Genomic DNA, 23,200 nt, shown 5'->3' on the forward strand with positions numbered 1-23,200 from the left:
AGGAGGTGAGTTACTCTCCACAGAATTCCCAGCCTCTGACCTGCTCTTGTAGCCACAGTCTTTATATAGCTAGTCCAGTTCAGTTTCTAGTCAAAGGTAACCCCCAGAATGTTGATAGTGGGGGAATTCAGCGATGGTAATGCCACTGAACGTCAAGGGGCAATGGTTAGATTCTCTCTAGTTGGAGATGGTCATTGCCTGGCACTTGTGTGGCACGAACGTTACTTGCCAATTATCAGCCAAGTCTGGATGTTGTCCAGGTCTTGCTGCATGTGGACATGGACTGTTTCAGTATCTGAAGAGACATGAATGATGCTGAACATTGTGCAATCATCAGCGAACATCCCCACTTCTGACCTTATGATGGAGGGAAGATCATTGATGAAACAGTAGAAGATGGTTGGGCCTAAGACAGTGCCCTGAGGAACTCCTACCGCCATGTCCCAAGACTGACATGATTGACCTCTAACAATCACAACCATCTTCCTTTGTGCTAGGTAAGACTCCAACTAGTGGAGAGTTTTCCTCCTGATTCCCACTGACTTCAGTTTTACTGAGGCTCCTTGATGCCACATTTGACCAAATGATGCCTTGATGTCAAGAGCAGTCACTCTCACCTCACCTCCTGAGTTCAGTAGACAGAGAAAAGGAGGTATGCAGTACAAAAACCACAAAAAAATATAGTTCATCTAAGTTCCACAGTCCAAAGTCAGAGTCCAGAAGATGTTTTCTTCATCGTGGGGTTCTGTTCCAATGTGTTTCTGGCTGGTGAAATGATATGAAAATCATTGAAACGACTGACGCGGCTGCACGATGAGCTTTTCTGTGTTTCAGCCTCTTGGCAGTGTTGATCAGAGACTTTTAGAGTTAATCAGGTTTTGTGGAGTTGAGACTGCTCACCCAGCCTGGCTGCTGGAGTTGTGTCCAGTTGATGTTAAAACAGCAGACTGGCTGTGAAGACCAAAAATGTCATATCAGGCCAGAGGCTTGAGTCATGTGACTTTCCTTCTCCACAATGACTTCAAAAGGGATGTTTATCCAGCATCTGGAATTCGCTTTGGGTCATTAGTTGTTGAACAGGGTGCCATCTATGTTGAGGTTCTGGCATTTGGGAAGCCTTTGGGCGGAATTGTCCATGCCTGTTGGCATTGGGCGTGTTCGGTGGTATGAGCAGATAACCTGGCAAGGCCAAAAATCGGTTTCACAACGCCGTGAAACCAGTTTGCGGTTGTCCACTCAGCCCGTCGATGGCAGGTCACATTCCCTACCATCCAACATCGGAAACCTCATTGTAATACATCAGCAGATCATTGAAAGGCTACCCCTCCGGACTCATCCCTCGCTGGATTGTCCGTCCGCGTCGGCGTGATTGGAGTTGGCTAGGGGGGAAGGCTGACCTGTGGCTGAGGGGTCTTTTGAGGTGGGTGGGGGGGGGTGGTTGGTGGGGGGGGGGGGGGTTGTTGCGCAAAGCTGCCCTGCGATTGAGGTGACTTTGGGGAGTGGGAAAAAGGCAGCCCTGCAGTTAAAGGTAGCGCACAAGCATGTGCAGTGTGGGGTGAGGCGGGGTGGGCAAGGGAAGCGGCCACACATTAGGGACACCTTGTATAAAGTGACTATTCCTCCGCAGCTGAGACAGTTCAGGTGCAGTCACATTGATTGGAGTTAGGTCTCTAGCTTATCTGCCCACTCAAGCAACGCAGAGACATCAAGGTGCCACCAAGTACTCCAGAACTTTTCACCCCTCAGGCATAGACTGCAAACTAATGAGCATTTTATTGGACTGCAGAACAGTTGGATGACTGAGCACGTTGTACAATCTCCTTGCTAAAGCTGGCCATGGAGCAGTCACTGGTGGAGGCACTCACAGCCATTTGCAATGTGATCACACCGGTTTGGACCAGTCTCCTCTATGGTTCAAGCTAACAGTGCAGCCTTGCAGTTCGAGTTAGGAGAATGCCTGCGCCTGAGCTCAGAGCACAGCATGGAGTCCAATGGGCAAAGCTGCCACCAATTGGTCAGGTGGGGTAAGGTGGAGGAAGGTGGGGTTTTGGGCAGCCATGCAGCGCACTGATCTCTGGCCAACCAAGTGGTGGCCAGCACTCTCCGGGGTGCGTTATGGGGCCCTCAGGCTTAACCAAGAGAGGTTCTTAGTACACCCATGCTAATCCACGTGTCTCTCTCTTTCATCCTGCAAGAGGAGTACATCAGGATCATGAACTTAGTGAACTAGCTGTGTGGCTCTGAAGAGCCATAACGAGTTGTCGCTGGTCGGCGCCTAGCTAGACCCAGGGTCTATAAACGCTGCCTTTCATTCCTGCAGATGACCAAGAAGCAGTGTCGCCGAAGACTGCACATGTCTAGGGAACTGGTTAGTCACATCTGCCAGCTGCTGCAGGATTTGGCACCACATGGAAATGGAGGGCATCCACTGCCAGTGGCCGTGAAAGTGACAACAGCACTCAATTTCTATGCCAGTGGCAACTTTTAGGGTTCCACAGGTGACCTCTGTGGGATATCACAAGCCTCCACCCACAAATGCATCCATGAGGTCACGGATGCCATCTTCACAAGGGCACATAACTTTGTGCATTTTGCCCGGGACCAGGAGAGCCAGGATGCAAGAGTGATTGGATTCGCCCAGACCTTGGGTTTCCCACAGATGCAGAGTGCTATCGACTGTACTCATGTGGTGCTCAGATTTCCATTGCAACACGCAGTCAACTATGCCAACTGCAAGATCTTCCATTCACTCAATGTGCAGCTGCTGTACGACAACTAGAAATGCATCCTGATGGTCTGTGCATGGTTTCCACGAAGTGTGCACAACTCCTACATTCTCAGTTGGTCACAGATCCCTGATGTCTTCTGTGGCCCACAGAGGCTGCAGGGATGGCTCCTCGGGGACAAGGGCTATCTGCAGACGCTGTGGCTGATGACACCCGTGCGGCGGCCTCAGACTGCAGCAGAGCGAAACTATAATGAGGCTCATGCTGCAACTCGCAACTTGGTGGCACAAACCATCGGGATGCTGAAAATGAGGTTCCGGTGCCTACAGTCCGCAGAGGGTGTCACGCATCATTATCACCTGCTGCGCCCTTTACAACCTGGCACTGCAACAGGAAGAGGAGCTGGCAGGGGAAGGAAACAGGAGTTGGAGATCTCCGATGAGGAGGCCATCGACGGTGATGAGGGTCAGGTGGTCCTCAAAGGCGACGATGGTGGCAGTGAGGCCTCGCACTTGCCAGACGAGGCAGACAAGGTTGGGAGGTCCTTATAGCGGCTAGATTTGTAGAGGATGATGACGACGTGCAGTAAGGAGACACCAGAAGTTCCTAAGATTGCAGCTATGAACATTTGACTCCAGTCTGGCTTATGGCCTCTGTGATAATGCTCCTGTCAAGGGGATGCAGTGGAGGCCCTAATCGTCACTCAATTGCAGGAGGATGATGACAGCATGCAGTGAGGACACTCTATAGATCTTCACATGGCCTCTGTGAATGTCTGACTCATGTCTGGCTGAGGGCAGCTAGCTTGTGCTCTATGATCAGGGTCATATCATGGAGATGCAAACATGAAGCTTTAAAAGCATCTGATCCTTTGTCCGCCTTCAGCACCTGACCGCTTCAGGAGCACAGTGTCACTGGTCACAGATACTGAAAAGTTGGGGGCCAACCCCACCTTAAAAGTGCTGAGAGCACATCAAGAATGACAGAACACTGTGACGCCTGCCCACGACATTCTCAGTCATTACCCACACTGTTAGTAATGACAAGCACTGTCGCAATGCAGGCATCAGTAATGTGTCCAGGGAGTGTGAGGCCGGACCATCACTTTGGTCTGAAGGCTGCACAAAACACAGGGAAGAGGCCCTGCACTGAGACACCTGCCTTTATTTTGTACAGCAAGGTTTCACATCTGAATGACATGAACATAGCTCATCAGAAGAAGGAGCCATAGATAGGGAGACATCCTTGGGAGTTTATTGACAAAAGTGAACATTATGCACAAGTGATTAACACCTGTGCCCTGGCTGTGCAAATACATCTTCTTAACCTTCCTAAACCCACTGCTGCATCTTGGTGCTCCCCAGACATCTACAGCGAAGGTGGAGGCAGCCTCCTAACTGCTACGCCCTGTGATGACCTTGATGGGTGCCTTCCGTAGGGCCGAGACCTGGAGGGTCCCTGCCTGCATGGAGTGAATCAAATTTGCTGAAGATTAGCATCTGTGATGCTGGGGACCTTCGGAGGAGGATGCGATGGGTCATCCACTCAACACTTCTGGCTCAAGGTGGCTGCAAATGCTTCAGCCTCGTCTTTTGCACTGATGTGCTGGACTCCCCCACCAATGAGGATGGGGTTATTTGTGGAGCTTCGAATTATCCACCACCATTTATGACAGGATGTGGCAGGACTGCAAAACTTAGATCTGATCTGTTGGTTGTGGAATTGCTTCGTTCTGTCTATCATATGCTGCTTCGGCTGTTTGGCATGCAAGTAGTGCTGTGCTGTTGGTTCACCAAGTTAACACCTCATTTTTAGGTATGTCTGGTGCTGCTCCTGGCATGCCTTCAAGCTCTCTTCATTGAACCAGGGTCAATCCCCTGGCTTGATGGTAATGGTAGAGTGGGAGATACACTGGGCCATGAGGTTACAGATTGTGATTGTATACAATTCTACTGCTACTGATGGCCCACAGTGCCTCATGGAGACCCAGTCTTGAGGTGCTAGATCTGTTTGAATTCTATCCCACTTAGCACAGTGGTAGTGCCACACAACACCATACAGGGTATCCTCAATATGAAGATGGGGCTTCGCCTCCACAAATGGTCAACACTCCTACAAATACTGTCATGAACAAATGCATCTGTGACAGGTAGATTGGTGAGGACGAGGTCAAGTAGGATTTTTCTCTTGTTGGTTTGCTCACCATCTGCCAAAGTCCCAGTCTAGCAGCAATGTCCTTTAGAGCTTGGCCAGCTCAGTCAGTAGTGCTGCTACCAAGCCACTCTTTGTGATGAATATTGAAGTGCCCACCCAGAGTATCTTCACCCTCAGTGCTTCCTCCAAGTAGTGTTCAACATGGTGGAGTACTGATTCGTCAGCTGAGGGGGGACTGTAGGTGGTAACCAGTAGGAGGTTTCCTTGCCCATATTTGACCTGATGCCATGAGACTTCATGGGGACCAGAGTTGATGTTGAGGACTCCAAGGGCAACTCCCTCCCAACTGTATACCACTGTGCTGCCACCTCTGGTGGGTCTGACTTGTTGGTGAGACAGGAAATACCCAAGAATGGTGATGGTGGTGTCTGGTACATTGTATGAAAGGTAGATTCCGTCAGTATGACTATGTCAGGCTGTTGCCTGACTAGTCTGTGGCACAGCTCTCCCAGTTTTGGCACAAGCCCCCAGAAGTTAGTAAGGAGGACTTTGTAGGAACCGGCAGGGCTGGGTGTGCCGTTATGGTTTCCAGTGCCAGGTGGTCCAACTGGTTTCATTCCTTTTGGACTTCATAGCAGCTTGGTGCAACTGTGTGGCTTGCTAGGCCATTTCAGAGGGTAGTTAAGAGTCAACCACACTGCTATGGGCTGGAGTCACATGTAGGCCAGATCAGGCAGAGTTCCTTCCCGAAAGGACGTTAGTGAACTAGATAGGTTTTTACAACATTCGACAATGGTTTGGTGGTCACCGTTACACTAGATTTTAATTTCAGATTTTCTTAATTGAATTCAAATTCCACCAGCCATGGTGGGATTTGTACCTGTGTCCCCAGAGCATTTTTCCTGGGCCTCTCGAACACTAGTCCAGCGACATATGACATGTGAGTTTGGTGAAAAGACACAAACATTTTAAAATCAGAGCCTGAAGTCCAATCTATTCTTGATACATTGTCAGCACACTGTTGCATAAGATAAACATGGCTATGAGAAATTTGTAAACTGTTTCCCGAAAATTGAGATCACGTACCTCATTATTATGGTGATTTAATACAGTACTACGTAAGCTTGATGGTAATTCAAATAATTATTAGTTATTTGTTCTACAATTTGGATGCCTAACCCTTACAATATTAATACCGAACAAGTATAAAAGTCCATAAATAATAACAATTTCATGTCCACACATTTTTCATGAATATAAGATAAAATCCAGACATCCTTGTTCAAGTTGAACTTTGAAGGGAGCTACTTTGATCTTGTGTGGGCTAATGTGGATGTCAGGTATGCTAAATTAATTACTATATCAAGGTAAAAGCAAAATACTGCGGATGCTGGAAATCTAGAACAAAAACAAAAATACCTGGAAAAACTCAGCAGGTCCGACAGCATCTGCGGAGAGGGATACAGTTCCCGTTTCGAGTCCGTATGACCCTTCATCAGAACTAAGACATATAGAAATGAGATGAAATATAAGCTGGTAGGGGGGGCGGTGGGTGGGACAGGTAGGGCTCGATATGGGGCCAGTGATAGGTGGAGGCCAAGAAGAGACTGCCAAAGATGTCATAGACATCTATATAAAGGTGTTAGGTTAACTTAGTCAGGCTTGGACAAATATGATAAGTCACCTAGAACTTCAGAGTATAATTGATAGAGGTTATCACCAATGGGACATTTCCTACTCCCAATTATAAACTTGCATTTAATATTCATTCTAGGACCAATGCAATCCTCAGGTGAAACATGTTAGTGAGGACAAAGTGCAACTATCTAAAGCATGATTCTTTTCTTAGGTACCCCACCTATCCATAAGGTAAATGCAAGACACTGACTTAGCCTGATGAACAAAAACTATATTGAACTTCTCTCCTCTTTACAGAGGTTAGGCGCAATTCCATCCTATGATGTTGCTCTAAGAGCCTCCAGACACAATTGCACTGCTTCATTAACATGTATGCGCTGCCACAAAAGTTTGTTTGTTATTGCATCAATGCAACATAAAAGTGCCAGAAGGGTTGGGTGTCAGCTTGCCAATCAGAGTTCATGTCGCAGCTAAGCTGTCCTACTATTTCATGAAGATCCTGTCAGAACAGTAAAACACACTTGTATGTGCATCTGTATGAGATCCATAAAGAGATTATATATCAATATTTTGAATTGGTGAAGATATTAAAGAAAGAAAATGATTGTTAAAACCAAATTGCTGTGAAAAGAAATGCTGTCCCACAGTTAATTTTTTGTCACCTTACCCAAGGATTTAGTTTCCTGTTCATTCAGTGAGATTATTCTATCGTCTGGCTGCTCGTAAAGGCAGAACTGGTAGCGGTGGTACCCTGTGCCAGATGGTGGGGTGGGTGGCCTGTACTCTGTAATGCAATGAAACAAAATTAAAGTCATAAATACCAACATTTTCACATTAAGGGGTCCTTTACTGAGAAAGCAATCACACGACTTATTTTTTTAAAATTAGATGTATTTATCAAGCACATCAACTCTCTCAAATTTGTATTACATTTATTCTGTTTTTTTGCAGTAATCAGCTTAAAAGTTAGTGTCGAGCGGTACAGAATTTTTAAATAGCTATGTGCTGATAATTTCACCGCATATATTGCAAAAAAATATATAAAATCACATCTGAATACTGTACATTTAGCTCAGGACCAGAATTCGAAATTCGCTTGGCTGATGTCGGCAGAGTTCTAAGGAGAAAGAATTTGTTCAGTAGTTTGGATTCTCTTGACATAAAGGAGCAGTAACCCACTGCATCTAAACAACATCCCTTCACCTGCGATTACACTGTAAGCTCTCCAGTCCGGAATGTTTGGAACCAAGTCATTTCTGGATTTCAGAATTTTCTGTATTATAGAATGATGTTAGAATGCTTAACCACAAGTTTGTGAACCGATAAACAGCGGATATATAAATATTTACCTGAAACATGAAGAGTGATATTTTGTAGCATGTGGAATCTCAGGTATGTAGACAACACCACATTCAAAGTTAGAATAAAGGAAGAGCTCAAGACTATGGCAATCAAGTCAAAAGACAGGGTGAGTCTTTTGGACTGAACATAAACGAGGCTAAGACCAATGTTATGGCTCAAAATGACAAGCACCAACACAGAGGCAGTAGACAAATTCAATTACCTTGGTTTGATGATAAACACCAAAGTTACATCCAAAAATGAAATGACCAGTGACCGAATTAGGCTCTGCAAGTCCAAAACCATGGAGCTGAAAAAAAACGTCTAGTACAGTCACTAGTGTGCAGTGTTGCTTGCACTCTTTGTATGCAACAGCTATCCTCTAAAGAATTGTTGGTATGACAGAGGATGCTCAGAATCAACTGGATGGACAGAAAGACAAATGAGTGGGTAGATCAAGAGCAGAAGTTCAGGAATCAAGAGTTGCTAAGTGCAATTAGAGAGAGAAAGATAGCCAGTATGCACATTGGAAACAAAGGCCCAACAGCTTTGTCCAGGCAACAACTGAAGGAGAAATGGAAGGTAAAGTTAGAAAAGGAAGAAGAAAAATTAGGTGGTGATAAGATTAAGACAATGACTGAGGGAGGTATGAAGAAAGCCAGAGAATAAGCAAGACATTGCCAAAGGACCCACTTAGTCTATGGTGACAACTAATGAACTAAAACAGTACATAAACGTTGTAAAGCAGAAATAAAAATTATTTTACTATTCCATGTTTCTGTCCCCAAAGAACTGTACTAAAATGATGCCAATGACGCATGGGAATGCTTGGGTCTCCTCAAATAATTCCTGGCCCTTCTGAACAATAGATTTCCGGTGGAGATGTTGAAGTGTGTTGACAAGTTTTGTCTGTGAAATAAAATTGTGAACAGATTTCTTGGCCTTCAAATTAAAACATTAACTGAGGCGCATGAAAGAAATTTCTAAAAAGATGGCATTTTATTCTTTGGAACAATATCAGGTATTATTTTTAGAAATGCAGGGATATTTGTTTACTGTAGCTACAACATAGAGAAATACCATTAGCCAAACCAGTGCTTGTCAGCATTTCCTCTCCATCTGAGCACAGTTCAAAGCACATTATCTCACGCTTTCCTGTATCCCTCCAATACTTTGTCCTTCACCCACTTATCTGATCTTGAATGATGTTGTGGTTTTTGTCCAAACCACTAACTATGGAAGTGAACTCCTTCACAACTCCGTGTCCTCTGTTCTGAACTTCTTTCATTTAATCTTCTTTCTTGTAGATGCACAGGTATTATTCAGTGAAATTACACATATTTAGAATAAAACTATGGGCAGAAGCTGAGCACACCTTGACGAAAGGCTCATTCCGGGTTGCTTGGAGCCTTTTCGCCATCTATGAGGCTCAAGTTAGTGGTGTGATGGAAGATTTGACAGGTGTAGCCACAAAAGCCAACATTATCTGGAATAGGAGAGGCTACCTGATCACCAAGCCAGCTGATCATGATGTTACCAGTAAAGTGGCTACAGCATCCACTGGCTATAGAAAGCACTGTGGCAACTCAAACAAGCTTTCCCAATAGCATCCTTCAGCTTCCTGACCTCCACGAACCACTGAGAAAGACAAGAGGTATCAGTGTCAAGCGAACAATAGTACCTCCAAATTGCTTTCCAACTCATACACTGCCCTTCCGTAAACATTTACTGACATTCCTTCATAGTCACTGGGTCAAAGACTTGAAACTCACAAGCTTACAAATTGCAGCGCCGTCAGCTCAAGGAATGCAGTGGTTCAGGAAAAAAGACCACCATATTACAACTGGGGATGGACAATAAATGTACCTTTGTCAGATAGGCAAACTAATAAGGCTAATTCATTGCCCCTGTCTCAACAGCAAATATACAGGTAATGCAGTTTTGAAGTCAAAATGGAGGGTCATGCTTCTAAGGAAAGACGAAAAAGCAGTGAGAAAGAACTGAAGTGCAAGTCATTCCTGAACTCTGCACACAATTCTCTGCAAGCTGTTACAAAGCAGCACTGGTCGACATGTGGGAGCAGACTGGCTGATTGCCCAGAGAGTGCTGTATGCACTGTGTTAAAACGAATGAAGTCTGCAAACTTAATACTAAATTGTTCAGCTGCACTGATAGCGCTTCCACAATATCTTTCCCCACAGTTTAATTTCCAAGTTCCAGAGCATTCATTTGTAATTTGAAATAGCGCTGAAGATAAAAATGAGTCTGGTTTGTTGAGTTCTAATTACGTTGCCCTTGCAACAATATTAACTACACCTTACAGTTATGTTATGTTGGGAGTTAAACATTGTGATGGATGACATGACCTGTAAAGGTATAACTTGATTGACGGATTCCAACTGGATCAGTTAAAAGTCTATTTCCTGATAAAAAAGATGACAATAATCCGACAAAGTCAGTGAACCATGACCTGTTGAAGATATAAATCAAAACTGAGTAATATAGATCTGGAAATTATTGCTTGCAATATTATCCCACTGAATGTTCATATACTATTCCTGAGCTCACTACTTAAAGAAATATATTATGCTAAATATTTCAACAGGTTAATGCCTCCTGTAAAATTGAAAAAAGAACACCATGCAAATGGTTTCAGTGTGCATTGTCTCATATTACCAACATTCTAAGCCACTGCTTTTTTTTTCACACAAATTGGATTGATCTAACAAATTATTTATCTCCAGAGCCAGAAAGGTTCTAGGGATACATCAACACTTGGACCAGAAAGGTGATTGACAAACTCTGTAAAAATTTTAGCGTCATACATTTTTTGTTTTATAAATTAAACTCTTAAATTAAATGAATACAGTAAACTTTGTGAGATCCAGCACTCTACCAATTGGAATTTCTGATGTTCCCCGAATACGAATCGTCACTTTACCAACTGAAAGCAAAATTGGGAAGTTATCTGGAACCTGTATCTGTATGCTGTTTCTTTTATACTTTATGTTTTAATGTACCGTTCAAGATTTACAAGTAAAAAGAATACTGTTCTTTACTTCATGAGTATTTGAATGTCAGTTACTACTACACGTATTGCACTGTGCTCCATTGGTAAATGGTACTCTCCGTTAACTGGCATCTTTAATTAACCGACACCACCCATTCCCCGCGCATGCCGGACAATCAAGATTTTACTGTAATTTGGGTTTTTCAAACTGCAAACCACAAACGCCTCTCTCCTTACCATTTCCAGCAAGACAAAGTCAATTTGTTGCAGTTATGTTGAAGAATAACTTGCATTCCAGCGAGGTGAATCAGTGCTTTTAATATGTTACTGAGGCTGCACACGTCAGATCTTCGCATCCATTTGAACTTAACAACTGTAGGCCAGGTTTCCCAGCCATCTCGAAACCCATCAGCCGAAGTGGGGGAGGGAGCTGCAAAGCAGCTAATTGCTTTTCCAGCACTGTTTGTGGGCCAGAAATAGGAATGCTTCCCTATGGCATGACAAGCAAACCTGTCATGATTTGATCTCTCCATCCATCATGATCCCGGTCCTCCAACCCACAATCTCTCCCTCCCTCCCCTCCACTCCAATCTGAGCCCTACACTCCAATCCAAGCCCTACACCACCCCCAATCTTCTTGAGTTCCTGGGTTTGTTCCTGGTTGCTTTCTTGTAGAGGTAGGTTGTCTGACCCAGCCTCTCAATCTGTCTGTCTGTCAGGCAGGAAGATGAGAATACTTCTAATCAGGTTATGCTGATAAATTCAGCAGGACATCCGCCTACCCAGTGTTGCTAGGGGTCTTGGCCACTGGTAGGCATCCTCAGTACCACCTCGCCACTCTGAATGTCAGGTCCTTAGTGTTTTACCTCTTAAAGTAGCCTGAGCATCTTTAATGGGGCTCGATTGACTTCATGACCAGCTGTGCTCTAAGTTGTTATTTTTGGTGGCAACAGAAGTTAGACTAGGGCTGGAATTTTCTGTTCCATTGTTCCCTGCTTTGGGATTTTCTCCCATCCTTTACTAGAATGAAGGGGTGGACAATTGGTGGTTGGTGAGCAGAGAAGTGGGAAATCTGCCAAACCCTCACAACGATTACAAAACACTTGCACACTCTACTTTTCCTCTTACCATTTTTCCAATAAATACACAGAAAGCTTACAATTTACATATGTATGCCATGTGAATCTGAATACTCAGCTGCATGCCAAATGGCTGTGGTGATTACTCATTTTGACCCACAAATCAGAAAAGATAATAGGAACATATGGGCCAGAATATTGCTGTTGGCATGGGGGGGCGGGCTTGACACGACGTCCCGACGTCATTCCAATATTGCGTTCGGCGGGCACGCACCCGCCGTACTGTCAAAGGCCTATTATGGCAATTAATAAAGTCATTAAGATCATTAACACCACTGCCCATCCAACCTTAAGGTTGGCAGGCAGCCGGAGAGCCCAAGCAGCCTTCGCATTTTCCAGGAAACCTCATCCGCAGGTGGGATGTTTCCTGAAGGTTTTATAAAATTAATAAATAAATTTGGTGAACTTGACAAACTTGTCCCAGCTCATGTGACACTGTCACATGAGGGGACATGTTCAGATAATTTTTTATTTATAAAAACAAAATTTTTTTCAACAACTTAATTTCCCTGAGGCAGCTCCATGCCTCAGGGAGATTGCTGCGCTCTTTTGCAGGCATTCGCGAAAGAGCGCAGACCCCAACTCTCCCTCCTCCCCCCCGCCCACACAGGTAGCACTGAGCGCTACTGGCCACGCGTTACGCTGGGCGGGGCCTTAATTGGCCCGCCCATGTAAAATGGCAGCGCGCAGTCGATGGAAGGCAGCGATCGGCTCCACGCCCTCTCCTGCCTGCTCCCGCCCAGCCCGCCGACATTGGTAAGATGCAGCTCATGGATTCTGAATTCACGCCATGTGGCTAATGTAGTGGAAACCACTGCTATGGAAATATACTCAATCAGGAGTACACTGGTGGGCAAGCACTCCGACATTCTTTTCAAGCAGCCACTCTGAAAAACATAAATGGAGAAACCTTCATATCTAATCGTCTGCACAAAATGCATAGGTAACACTAATAACAAACAATGTTACTGGAAGCTCTCAGGAAAACTTAGTATGCTGTCAATTTGCTTCCTGTCTTATTTACAGCAGGAAACAACTACAAACTAAAATGATCTAAAGTCTGTTTTAAAAATATCAATTATGACTGTTCTCAATAGCTTTAACCTCAATACAGATTTCTGAAGAATCCTAAAGATCCAGTGTCATGCGCATGTAGGAAAGATAATTATGGCAATAGAAAAGAAAAATCTGGAATCTTATTTTAAATTGCAAGAATAAAACAAAGCAACACAGACTGAGGGGAGGGAAAGGTAAATTTAAGACTCATCTTGGGAAATTCATCTTCACGCAGGGTGATCAAAATTTGGAATAGACATCCACATGTAGCAATAAAGGCAAAAAAAAAAACCACTGGGATCATTTGTGTTCGGAACAATGTATAATTTTCGTTGAATATATATATTTGTGTGTTAAGAAAGGTAAAATGGTTTCAGCGTCATTTTTGGTTGGTCTAAGCCTTTGTGCTGAGAAGTCTGGGTGGAACTGTGGTTGAAAGGTCTGTCTTTTGGGTTTGGTTTATACAACCCCTGAAGTTAAAGAGATGGGTTGAAAAGGGGTTAAGTGATTTTGGAAAAAAAAACACAAACTAGAAAAGATTGGCTGTTGCCTCGCAACAGTGGTCAAGTGACACAGAGAAAGACAAGCAAGACTTCAGTGTGTGTTAGAGGGTGAAGACAAGAGGTGGAATTGTTCCAGATTTGCATGAAGTGTGACAGCGGGCGGATAAAAACGACGTTTTACCCAGCGACTATTCTCAACACCATATTGTCTCAAACCTGCCGTATTAATTCTGCATTCCCGGAAAACACGGAGTTTCCACGATGGGCAGACTCTCATTCGCCTGCCACGCCATCACCTCGCCGCTTCATCACGCAGGGCGCCATATTTAATGTCCAGCAGCACGCTCACATCTAAGTGCTTTCAGCCCACAACTGTTGCAAAGGAGACATGCCCCTGAAAGGCAAAAAGATTGCAGTTCCCAGGTTCAATGACACGCCCCTCCAGCGTCTTTTGGATGCATTGGAGGTTTGCCGTGTTGTCCTCCAACCCGCTCTGGCTGCAGGATGGACAGCGACCTCACTGATTTGGCTGAGAGGCGGTGGCAGTGGTGGTCAGCGCCAATACCCTGCACAAGAGGACAGCCACCCAGTGCGGCTACAGGATGAATGGTCTCATCCGTTCTGATGAGGTAATTCACTCTTCTCATCACTCTGAACTCACACACTCACAAACCCATCACACATCCACAGGGATCTCACACCTCAAGGGACAACACCACTAACTCTCACACACACCCTTACATCTCCATTGGGCTCAAGCCCTCGTGAACTCGTGTCTCCATCCTGTCCATGGCTCCACTCACCACACAAATATTCCACGCAGTGCCATATGTCCTGCTCACACTCTCATCATCCGTTTTCATGCAGGAGAAGCCTGCTCACATCAGCAGGGAGAGGTCCCAGACCGGGGGTGGTATGGCTCACATTAGGCCCCTCAGTCACTTTGAGGAGTCTGCCATCATGCTGAGTGGTGAGGACTAGGGCCATGAGGTTGGCAGTGAACACCCTCGTAAGGATCCTGTACCACATCATCTCTCCCTCAGCTTAAATGTGAATGCTTTCTCTCCTGCTTTTGACTTTGCTGCTATGCACTAATTATCTCTACTTCAGTTCACAGGGAGCTTTGCCAAGTAACTTGACACCCTCAACCAGCCAGTCCCTCAGCTCCATCTACGTCCTCACCTCCAGCCAAGGGGACGCCTCCTCCATTGAAGGGTTGGAAATAAGCAGCCTGGAAGACCCGTCACAGAGCTTACCAAGACACTGCGCCATTGCAGAGACACACAGCTTGGTGGAACCTAGACCTAGAGCAGGCTCGGGTTCACAATGTGGAGGTCACTGCACGGACACATGTCCGCAGCAGCAGGAGACAGGTTTGTGCGAGCTCCCGGCACTCGGAGGACTGCTGGGGATCAGGCATCATGAGGTCCAAGACAGATGATGAGCCTCTACATTTGGCCTTCCAACTCATCATGGAGAGTCAGCAGAAGGTGTGGGAACATCAAGCAAAGCTGTTGGAAGCCCTTAGCAGGTTGGCATGCGAGTCAGAGGAGTGCATCCACCTGCTCTCTGATGAAGTGGTACCCACATGTGTGTGTATGCAGGTCTCCATGTGGAGGATGACGGATGCCATGGAGACCCTGGTGCAGCAGAACGTGGAGATGTGTGCAGGCCTGCACGCCATCGTGGGAACCATGGGTTAGTTCCTGCAATGACAATGTGAGAGGAAAACGGGCACATCAATGTCACTCCTCAAGGAGTCGGGCAGGACCCCAGGGCACCCGAAGGGAGGAGGAGAGGCAGCTGGACATCCTTGGGTCATCCATAAGACCATAAGACATAGGAGCAGAAATTAGGCCAATCGGCCCATCGAGTCTGCTCCGCCATTCAATCGTGGCTGATAAGTTTCTCAACCCCATTCTCCTGCCTTCTCCCCGTAACCTTTGATCCCCTTACCAATCACGAACCTATCTATCCCAGTTTTTTTTTAAATAACTGTTTCTTCATGCCCCCTTTTTGTTCTCCTAATTTCCTTTTTAAGTTCCCCCCTATACATTATATACTCCTATAAGACCATAAGACATAGGAGCAGAAATTAGGCCAATCGGCCCACACTCAGGAATCTCAGAGGCTGTCCTCTCCCTCCGAGTCTTGTTTGCCTGTGAGCCCCTCAACCTTGTCCTCTGTCACCACAGAGAGAGTAGCTGGCCAACGAGTGATTCTGGATGGAGAGGTGCGTGTGTGTGGCAGGGCCTTTTGGAGCCTCTTACAAGCACTCTCTCACGCACACGGATCCTTCAAGTATCATACCTCAAGGTCCTGAGAATTTTGAATGTTGCCTGCTGGGGTTCACTTTCAGTTGTCCATCTGAGCTGACATGCATCTCCACCCACCCAATGATCACACTCCCATGCAGCACCTGATCTCACCCATCATGACGGTTGTTTCACTTTTGATTTGGGCAGCATCGACTTGATTTGGTTTTTCGTCCGCTCCCCCATCTTTTCCCCTCCCCCAGTCACCCATTTCCTTTCCCCCATCACAGTTGATCCTCCGGCATCACCTTCCATCTCCCCTCCGTGACCTACCAGCCACAACCCTTTTCCTCACCCCACCCCGTGACACCTTCATTCCCCCCTCCCAACCTCAACCCTGACACTTCTTCCTCGCCCAGTCGATCCCAGACCTTCCTTTCCCAACCCCTCGACCATCATCCAATGTGAGCATCAATGGTGATTTTCCAACTTCAATGAGCTGCTTCGCAGCAGAGCCATGTCCATGAGAATCCACCCAGCATGCCATGGACCTTCCTCCAGGATCCCGTTGGTGTCAGGCTCCAGCATCTTCTGCTCCTCGGATGTCCACGATGTGAGCAAGGCCCTGGTGCTAAGTCCCAACTTCTGCAGGTCACAGTTATCAAGATGTGTTCTGCACTGCCGTGTTTTCCCGCTGACATGGCAGATGATCCAGTTGCGGGGAGGGAAACAGTCTGGCGAGCTGGCCTTATAATGATATGCAGATGTATTACAATGAGGTTTCTGACGTCCGATGACAGGGAACGCGGTCCGCCATCGACGGGCTGAGCAAACAATTGCAAACTGGTTTCACAATGTTGTGAAGCCTATTTTTGACCTTCTCGCCATATTGTCCACTCGTACCACCGAACATGCCCGACGCCACGAGGCATGGAAAATCCCAGCCAAGGATTTTTCAGCTCTCTGAGAAAAGTATAAGGCTTGTGGGACAGGGGTTAACTGAAGAGTCAGTTAATGGACTCAGTACCTGATCTGTTTGGCAGTGTTGCTACTGAAACAGAGAGTTTAAAGCTTAAAGGTACTTTACAGCCTTCCGGACTTAACATTGAGTTCAACAACTTCAGACCATGAACTCTCTCCTCCATCCCCACCCCTTTTTGATCCCCCATTTTCTCGATATTCATTTTTATTTTTAAATTTTTATTTATTTATATATATTTTTCCCACCTATTTTCATTATTATTACTTTTAAAATTTATTTCCATTTTTACTCATTGTTTTATCTCCAGCTTTTAGCCTTTTCAATCTTATTTCCCACCACCGTCCCCTCCCCCACCCCCATTAGGAACATCTGTCACTTGCAAGTGTGCTTACCCTGGTCCGGCCATTATCACATTCTACTTTCCAATCTTAATGTAACCATTCGCACCTCCTTTAGCCAGTACCACCACTATTAACAACCCTTTGACCTTCTGTTTATGACATCTTTCGTAATCGCTCCTTTGCCTCCACCTATCACTGGCCTTCTATCCTGCTTCACCTGTTCCACCTCCCTTAAACAGTATATATTTCACCACATTTCTACTTCCCTTGAGCTTTGAAAAGTCATACAGACTCGAAACATTAACTCTGTCTTTCTCTCCACAGATGCTGTCAGACCTGCTGGATTTTTCCAGCATTTTTTGTTTTTGTTTGAGTTTAAAGTGCAGTTATTTTTGGGTGTCTCAGGAGTGATACGAGTTGGATGAGAAGCATCAAGTGAATACTCAACAATTCACCAGAAGCAAACCATTTGCACATGTGCCAGTCGTAAGCAAGGAGCCTTTGTGTCAAGCTTGAGGTAGCTCTTCACTCATTTTTATGTCTTTAAAGATATTGCTGGGTAAAGAAATATTGGGAAATTGAATTATCTTCTTGAGTTTGTATTGAGATTTTTCCAACCTTTTTGTCTGGTATAATATGGTTCATTTTTCTTGTTTTAATACATATTTTATTCTTCGTGTTATAAGTTAATTAGGACACTCCTGTGAATTTGTTCAGAAACTTTCCTCCAAGATTTCTAAAAAAAAATTAGGATTTATCAAGATACATTTCACTCTAGGATCTGACTTGTACAGTGGTGATATCAGCTGGGGTCATAACATTTGTGAAACAGCTGTATTGAGCAACGAGGATTGATCTAGGATGGACGGATCCTCATCCTTCATTATTTTGTGATCTTGCGCAATGAAAAAAAATTACCACTTTAAAATCTGATGTGGTTTATTTCAGTCTAAACCGCCACACTGGTGTTGCAACTACTTGCTTCCAGCTGATCTGATCAATGTTTAACTTGCAGAGTTCCACTATCAGCAGGCAATGCACACATCATACAAAGACATACTCACAACAAGAAAAATGACTGCAATTTCCATGCAACATCAACTTTTATCTCACAGTTCATTAAACTCCATCTTGTTTTAAAATGGTCAGTTATACAAATGCTTTGGCGAAGCAGATTATGCTCTGAAGGAAATCTGTGCTCTGTACTTGCTGTAGACAAGTTTATTTTACAGTGTTTAAAGCAGCTCTATCCAGGTTTGTTACGTGAAATATGGGTGATAAAAATAAAAAGTGAATAAATCCAATGATAACACTGATGTGACAGCCTTGGAAATGTAAACATTAAATGGCAGTGCCATGAAATGAGAAAACACACACTTGGGGTGGGATTTTCCGCCCCTATCAGCGGCTGGCGTAATGGCGGGTGGGAGGGGAAAATATTGCACAAGCGCAAAAGTCAGGTTTTCGTCGGCGTGAAAACAGGTCGCGATTGTCCGCTCCAGACTTCAATGGCAGCAAGTTTCCCACTGCGCCAAGTCAGGAACAGTATTTGAATACATGTGAATATCATGAATGCTCTTTGTGAGGGCAGCTCGCTGGAATCATGCCCCCACGCTGGATCAAAAGGCCACGTCAGCTCTAATTAGACCGGCGTCATTCACGATCAGATATAAGGGACGTGCACCTGGTGAACTGCACTTCACTCGTGATTTCGAGGTATGTTTGCCTACCTTACATCGCACATGGCTCATGGTTCCTCTGACTCCAGGCTGCGCAGGCAACAGCACAACGATTTCAGGGTGGCTTCAGAGCCAAGGCTCTATATACCAGACCAGCGGTAAGGCTGGGGGAGGGGGTTGGGTTGAAATGAGCTGGAGGGCAAAGAGCTGACTGCAGGAGGGGGGCAGGTGGGGAAGACAGGACAGAGGCAAGGGAAGGGGCTGGAGGGCAAAGGCCTAACTACAGCGGGGGCAGGGGGAATATTGGGTAAGGGTGCACTCAGGCACATGATTGGGTGGGGGGTAGTGGAAGCGTCCTTGGGGTCAGAATGGGAAGTGAATCTAAGGCTGAAGCCCAAAAGCAAGTCAGGGCCAGAAAGGGCAGAGAGCCGAATAAAGGAGCACTTCAGTTTAGATCGGTGAGCTTCCAAAGACTGTCCTTGTTCCAGTACAGAAAGCGGGATGCAATGCCATTCCATTGTCAGTCGTGCCCAGCAAGGTGCGCAGGGCCTGGTCACCACCTCACATGTCGGTCTGGGGGGTGGGGTTTCGGGTATAATACTGGGCTGCTGATGGCATAGTCACAGACAGGGGGGGACATCTACAGCTTATAGATCAGTAACAGGTAGTGTAGGGGTGGGCACTCAATGGTATCATGGGGGTTGTCTCTATATGTTACTGTGCAATGAGCCTTGGGGCACATGTACATCCATCTCACACGATGCAGGGAATAAGACAGGGATATTCACCACAATGACAATGGGATTAAGGATTACAGGAGGAGGACTGAGAGTTATTGGATTGGGGGGCGAAAACTGTACATTTTGCTCCTCCAGGACAATGGGAGTCATACAGGGAAGGTCGAAGCTGGTCTAGTAGTACAGCCTCAGTACCACCATCTTGCAGCCTGAACCTATAGCGCAGTAGAAAGCACTCTAGTAGGGAGGGCATAGGGCTTCTGGGAGGAGTGTACTGATGGGTCAACTTAAAGGGAACTCAACTGATGTCTGTATTCCCCAATGAGGGGGAATGCACAGATGAGACATGTTAGGAGCATTTTAGCAGCAATAGATGCAATCAGGAGCCCCAAGCTGTTCCAGTACAGCTATAGTACTGGCATCTACCTGGCTACGTGGAAAATTGCCCAGATATGTCCCATACACAAAAAGCAGGACAAATCCAACCCGGCCAATTACCGCCCCATCAGTCTACTCTCAATCATCTGCAAAGTGTTGGGAGGTGTCATCAACAGTGCTATCAAGCAGCTTTTACTCAGCAATAACCTGCTCATTGACGCTCAGTTTGGGTTCTGCCAGAGTTACTCAGCTCCTGACCTCTTTACAGCCTTGGTTCAAACATAGACAAAAAAGCTGAACTCCAGAGGTGAGATAAGGGTGACTGCCCTTGACATCAAGGCAGCATTTGACCGAGTGTAGCATCAAGGAGCCAGAGCAAAACTGGAGTCAATGGGAATCGGGGGGAAAACTCTCAGCTGGTTAGAGTCATACCTAGCACAAAAGATGATAATTGTGGCTGTTGGAGGTCAATCATCTCAGTTCCAGGACATTATTGCAGGAATTCCTCAGGGTGGTGTCCTTGGCCCAGCCATCTTTAGCTGCTTCATCAATGATCTTCCTTCCATCATAAGGTCAGAAGCAATGATTGCACAATGTTCAGCATCATTCGCAACTCCTCAGATATTGAAGCAGTCCATGTCCAAATGCAGCAAGACCTGGGCAATATCCAGGCTTGGGCTGACAAGGAGCAAGTAACATTCAGGCAATAACCATCTCCAACAAGAGAGAATCTAACCATCTCCCCTTGATGTTCAATGCCATCGCTGAATCTCCCACGATCATGATCCTGGGGGTTACCATTGACCAGAAGGTGAACTGGACTAGCCATATAAATACTGTGGCTACAAGAGCAGGTCAGAAGCTCGGAATCCTGTGACGAGAAACTCACCTCCTGACTCCCCAAAGCCTGTCCACCATCTACAAGGCACATGTCTAGTGTGTGATGGAATACTCTCCACTTACCTGGATGAGTGAAGCTCCAACAACACTCAAGAAACTCGACACCATCCAAGAGAAAGCAGCACACTTAATTGGCACCCCATGCACAAACATTCACTCCCTTCGCCACCGACGCACAGTAGCAGCAGTGTGTACCATCTACGAGATGCACTGCAGGAACTCACCAAAGCTCCTCAGACAGCAACTTCCAAACCCATGACCACTACCATCTAGGAGGACAAGGGCTGCAGGCAAATGGGAACACCACCACCTGGAAGTTCCCCTCCAAGCCACGCACCATTCTGACTTGGAAATATATCGCCGTTCCTTCACTGTCGTTGGGTCAGAATCTGGAACGCCCTTCCTCACAGCATTGTGGGTGTACCTACACCACATGGACTGCAGTAGTTCAAAAAGCAGCTCACCACCATCGTCTCAAGGGCAATTAGGGATGGGCAATAAATGCTGGCCTATCCAGTGATGCCCACATGCCATGAAAGAAAAAAAATTATGAAGCCCATTCATATGAGATTAATTTCAATTCATGCCACTCATTGGTCTCCTTGCAATAATCCCTTGTCCCAAGCGTAGAATTCCCCAGTGCAACAATAAATCCAAAACCAAGTGGGCTACTGGACAAACTGCAGAAGGCCATTGGAAACTGCACTTCCCAACCTTGCAGCTGGAAGGTTCAAAGATGTGAAACCCCAGCCCCGCTTAAAATAATCTCATTCCCTCACTGAACATTCGCCCTCATGTGTATTCCAAAGGATGTAGTCGTAGAGTGCACTGGATGAAGATTCCAGTGCCTGGGATAAAAGCAGCACAACCAAGCGCCTGTCCAAAACAACCTCATAGCATTAGATCTTGGAATAGGGAGGTGGGGGGTGGGGGTGTCAGGGCAAGGCGCATACTGTGTTCCTGAAAACTGTCATTGCACTGCCAAGGAACTTTCTGGAGATGAGGTGCCTCGACTGAAACTAACTCCTTGAAACTGCAGTCATTTAATCAGTCACCGACAGGAAGAGGAGCTTTGGAGGCGGATGCTTTCTCATGTTTTTCTTCAATGCTCCAGCAGAAAGGATAACGTAAGGAAGATGAATGTTGCATTTAACGTAGCCTTCATCATCGCCTGCAGGCAGGAGGAAAGGTGGAGAAGAGTGCAACGTCGGGGCCAGGCACGGCAAAGGGAGGTGCGTCACCCTGATGAGCAAGGGGCAGCAGGGCCCCCTCCACACCCAGAGGATGAAGCTCACAGTGCAGGTGCTGAGTGCAGGTGGCTCACAAGACCTAGGGTGTAAAGAAGACACATGTCATTCCTCCAGATGGGCGAAAATCAGTGGCGTCGACAGCTCCGCCTGTCCAGAGATCCGGTAGGTCACATCTGACACATTCTCCAGCAGTTGGTGCCACGGGGACTGGGAGGATATCCACTGCCAGTGGCTTTCAAAGTTACCACGGCCTTAACTTGTACGCTTGTGGCTCCTTCCAGGGATCCACTAGGGACCTTTGTGGCATCTCTCAAGCTTCCACTCGCAAGTGCTTACAGGAGGTGACGGAAGCCTTCTTTGCCAAGGTGTACACGCACCTTGCTAGAGATCAAGCTAGCCATGCAGCCGGAGCACTGGGATTTGCTGCTAATTGAGGTTTCCCACAGTTGCAGGGTGCCATCAACGACACTCACGTGGCTGTAAGAGGTCCCTGGCAAGAGCCAATGCAATACGTTAACAGGAAAGGGTTCCATTTGCTCAAAGTAATGTCTGCGACCACCAGGAACACATTATGCAGTTATGTGTAAGATACCCAGGAAGCTGCCACTACTCTATCTTGACTAAATTACAGATTCTGGACATCTTCAAGGGCCCAAATCACATCCAGGTTGGCTCCTCAGCGACATAGGCTACCCACAAAGGTTAAGGCTGATGGCGCCTGTCAGGCGGCCACAAACTCCACCTGAGGATAAGTACAACGATGCTCAAGCCACCACACAAACACTGGTAGAGCAAACCATTGGCATATTGAAGATGTGATTCCAATGTCTCGACAGATCTAGTCGCACACTCCCAATTCACTCCCCAGAGGGTCTCATGGATTATTGTGTCTTGCTGCATCCTACACAAGCTGGTGCTGCAAAGTGGGGAGGCCTTGCCAAATGATGAGATGGAGCTGCACTTAACCTCCGGCTATGAGGGCACTGAGAGGACTGAGGGCAACGAGGGATAGGAAGTTGAGGCTGCAGGGGAAGAGACCATAGCACAGGCCAGGTGAGGCGCTAACAACCACCAGATTCCAGCAGGATGATGACAAGATGCAGTGAATATA

The 23,200-nt window shown here is 46.2% G+C and overlaps 1 protein-coding gene across 1 annotated transcript in view; it reads right to left on the reverse strand.

Annotated features, from left to right (window-relative positions):
* The window catches only part of pebp4 (phosphatidylethanolamine binding protein 4), a 447,588-nt gene that overhangs the window by 95,790 nt on the left and 328,598 nt on the right, over positions 1-23,200 (reverse strand). The window contains exon 6 of the mRNA XM_078565426.1: positions 7,186-7,302. Within this exon, the coding sequence (XP_078421552.1) occupies positions 7,186-7,302 (117 nt within the window). The remainder of the gene's footprint in view (positions 1-7,185; positions 7,303-23,200) is intronic.

This window comes from Cetorhinus maximus, chromosome 20 (genome assembly GCF_964194155.1).
Source record: "Cetorhinus maximus chromosome 20, sCetMax3.hap1.1, whole genome shotgun sequence".
Lineage (NCBI taxonomy): Eukaryota > Metazoa > Chordata > Chondrichthyes > Lamniformes > Cetorhinidae > Cetorhinus > Cetorhinus maximus.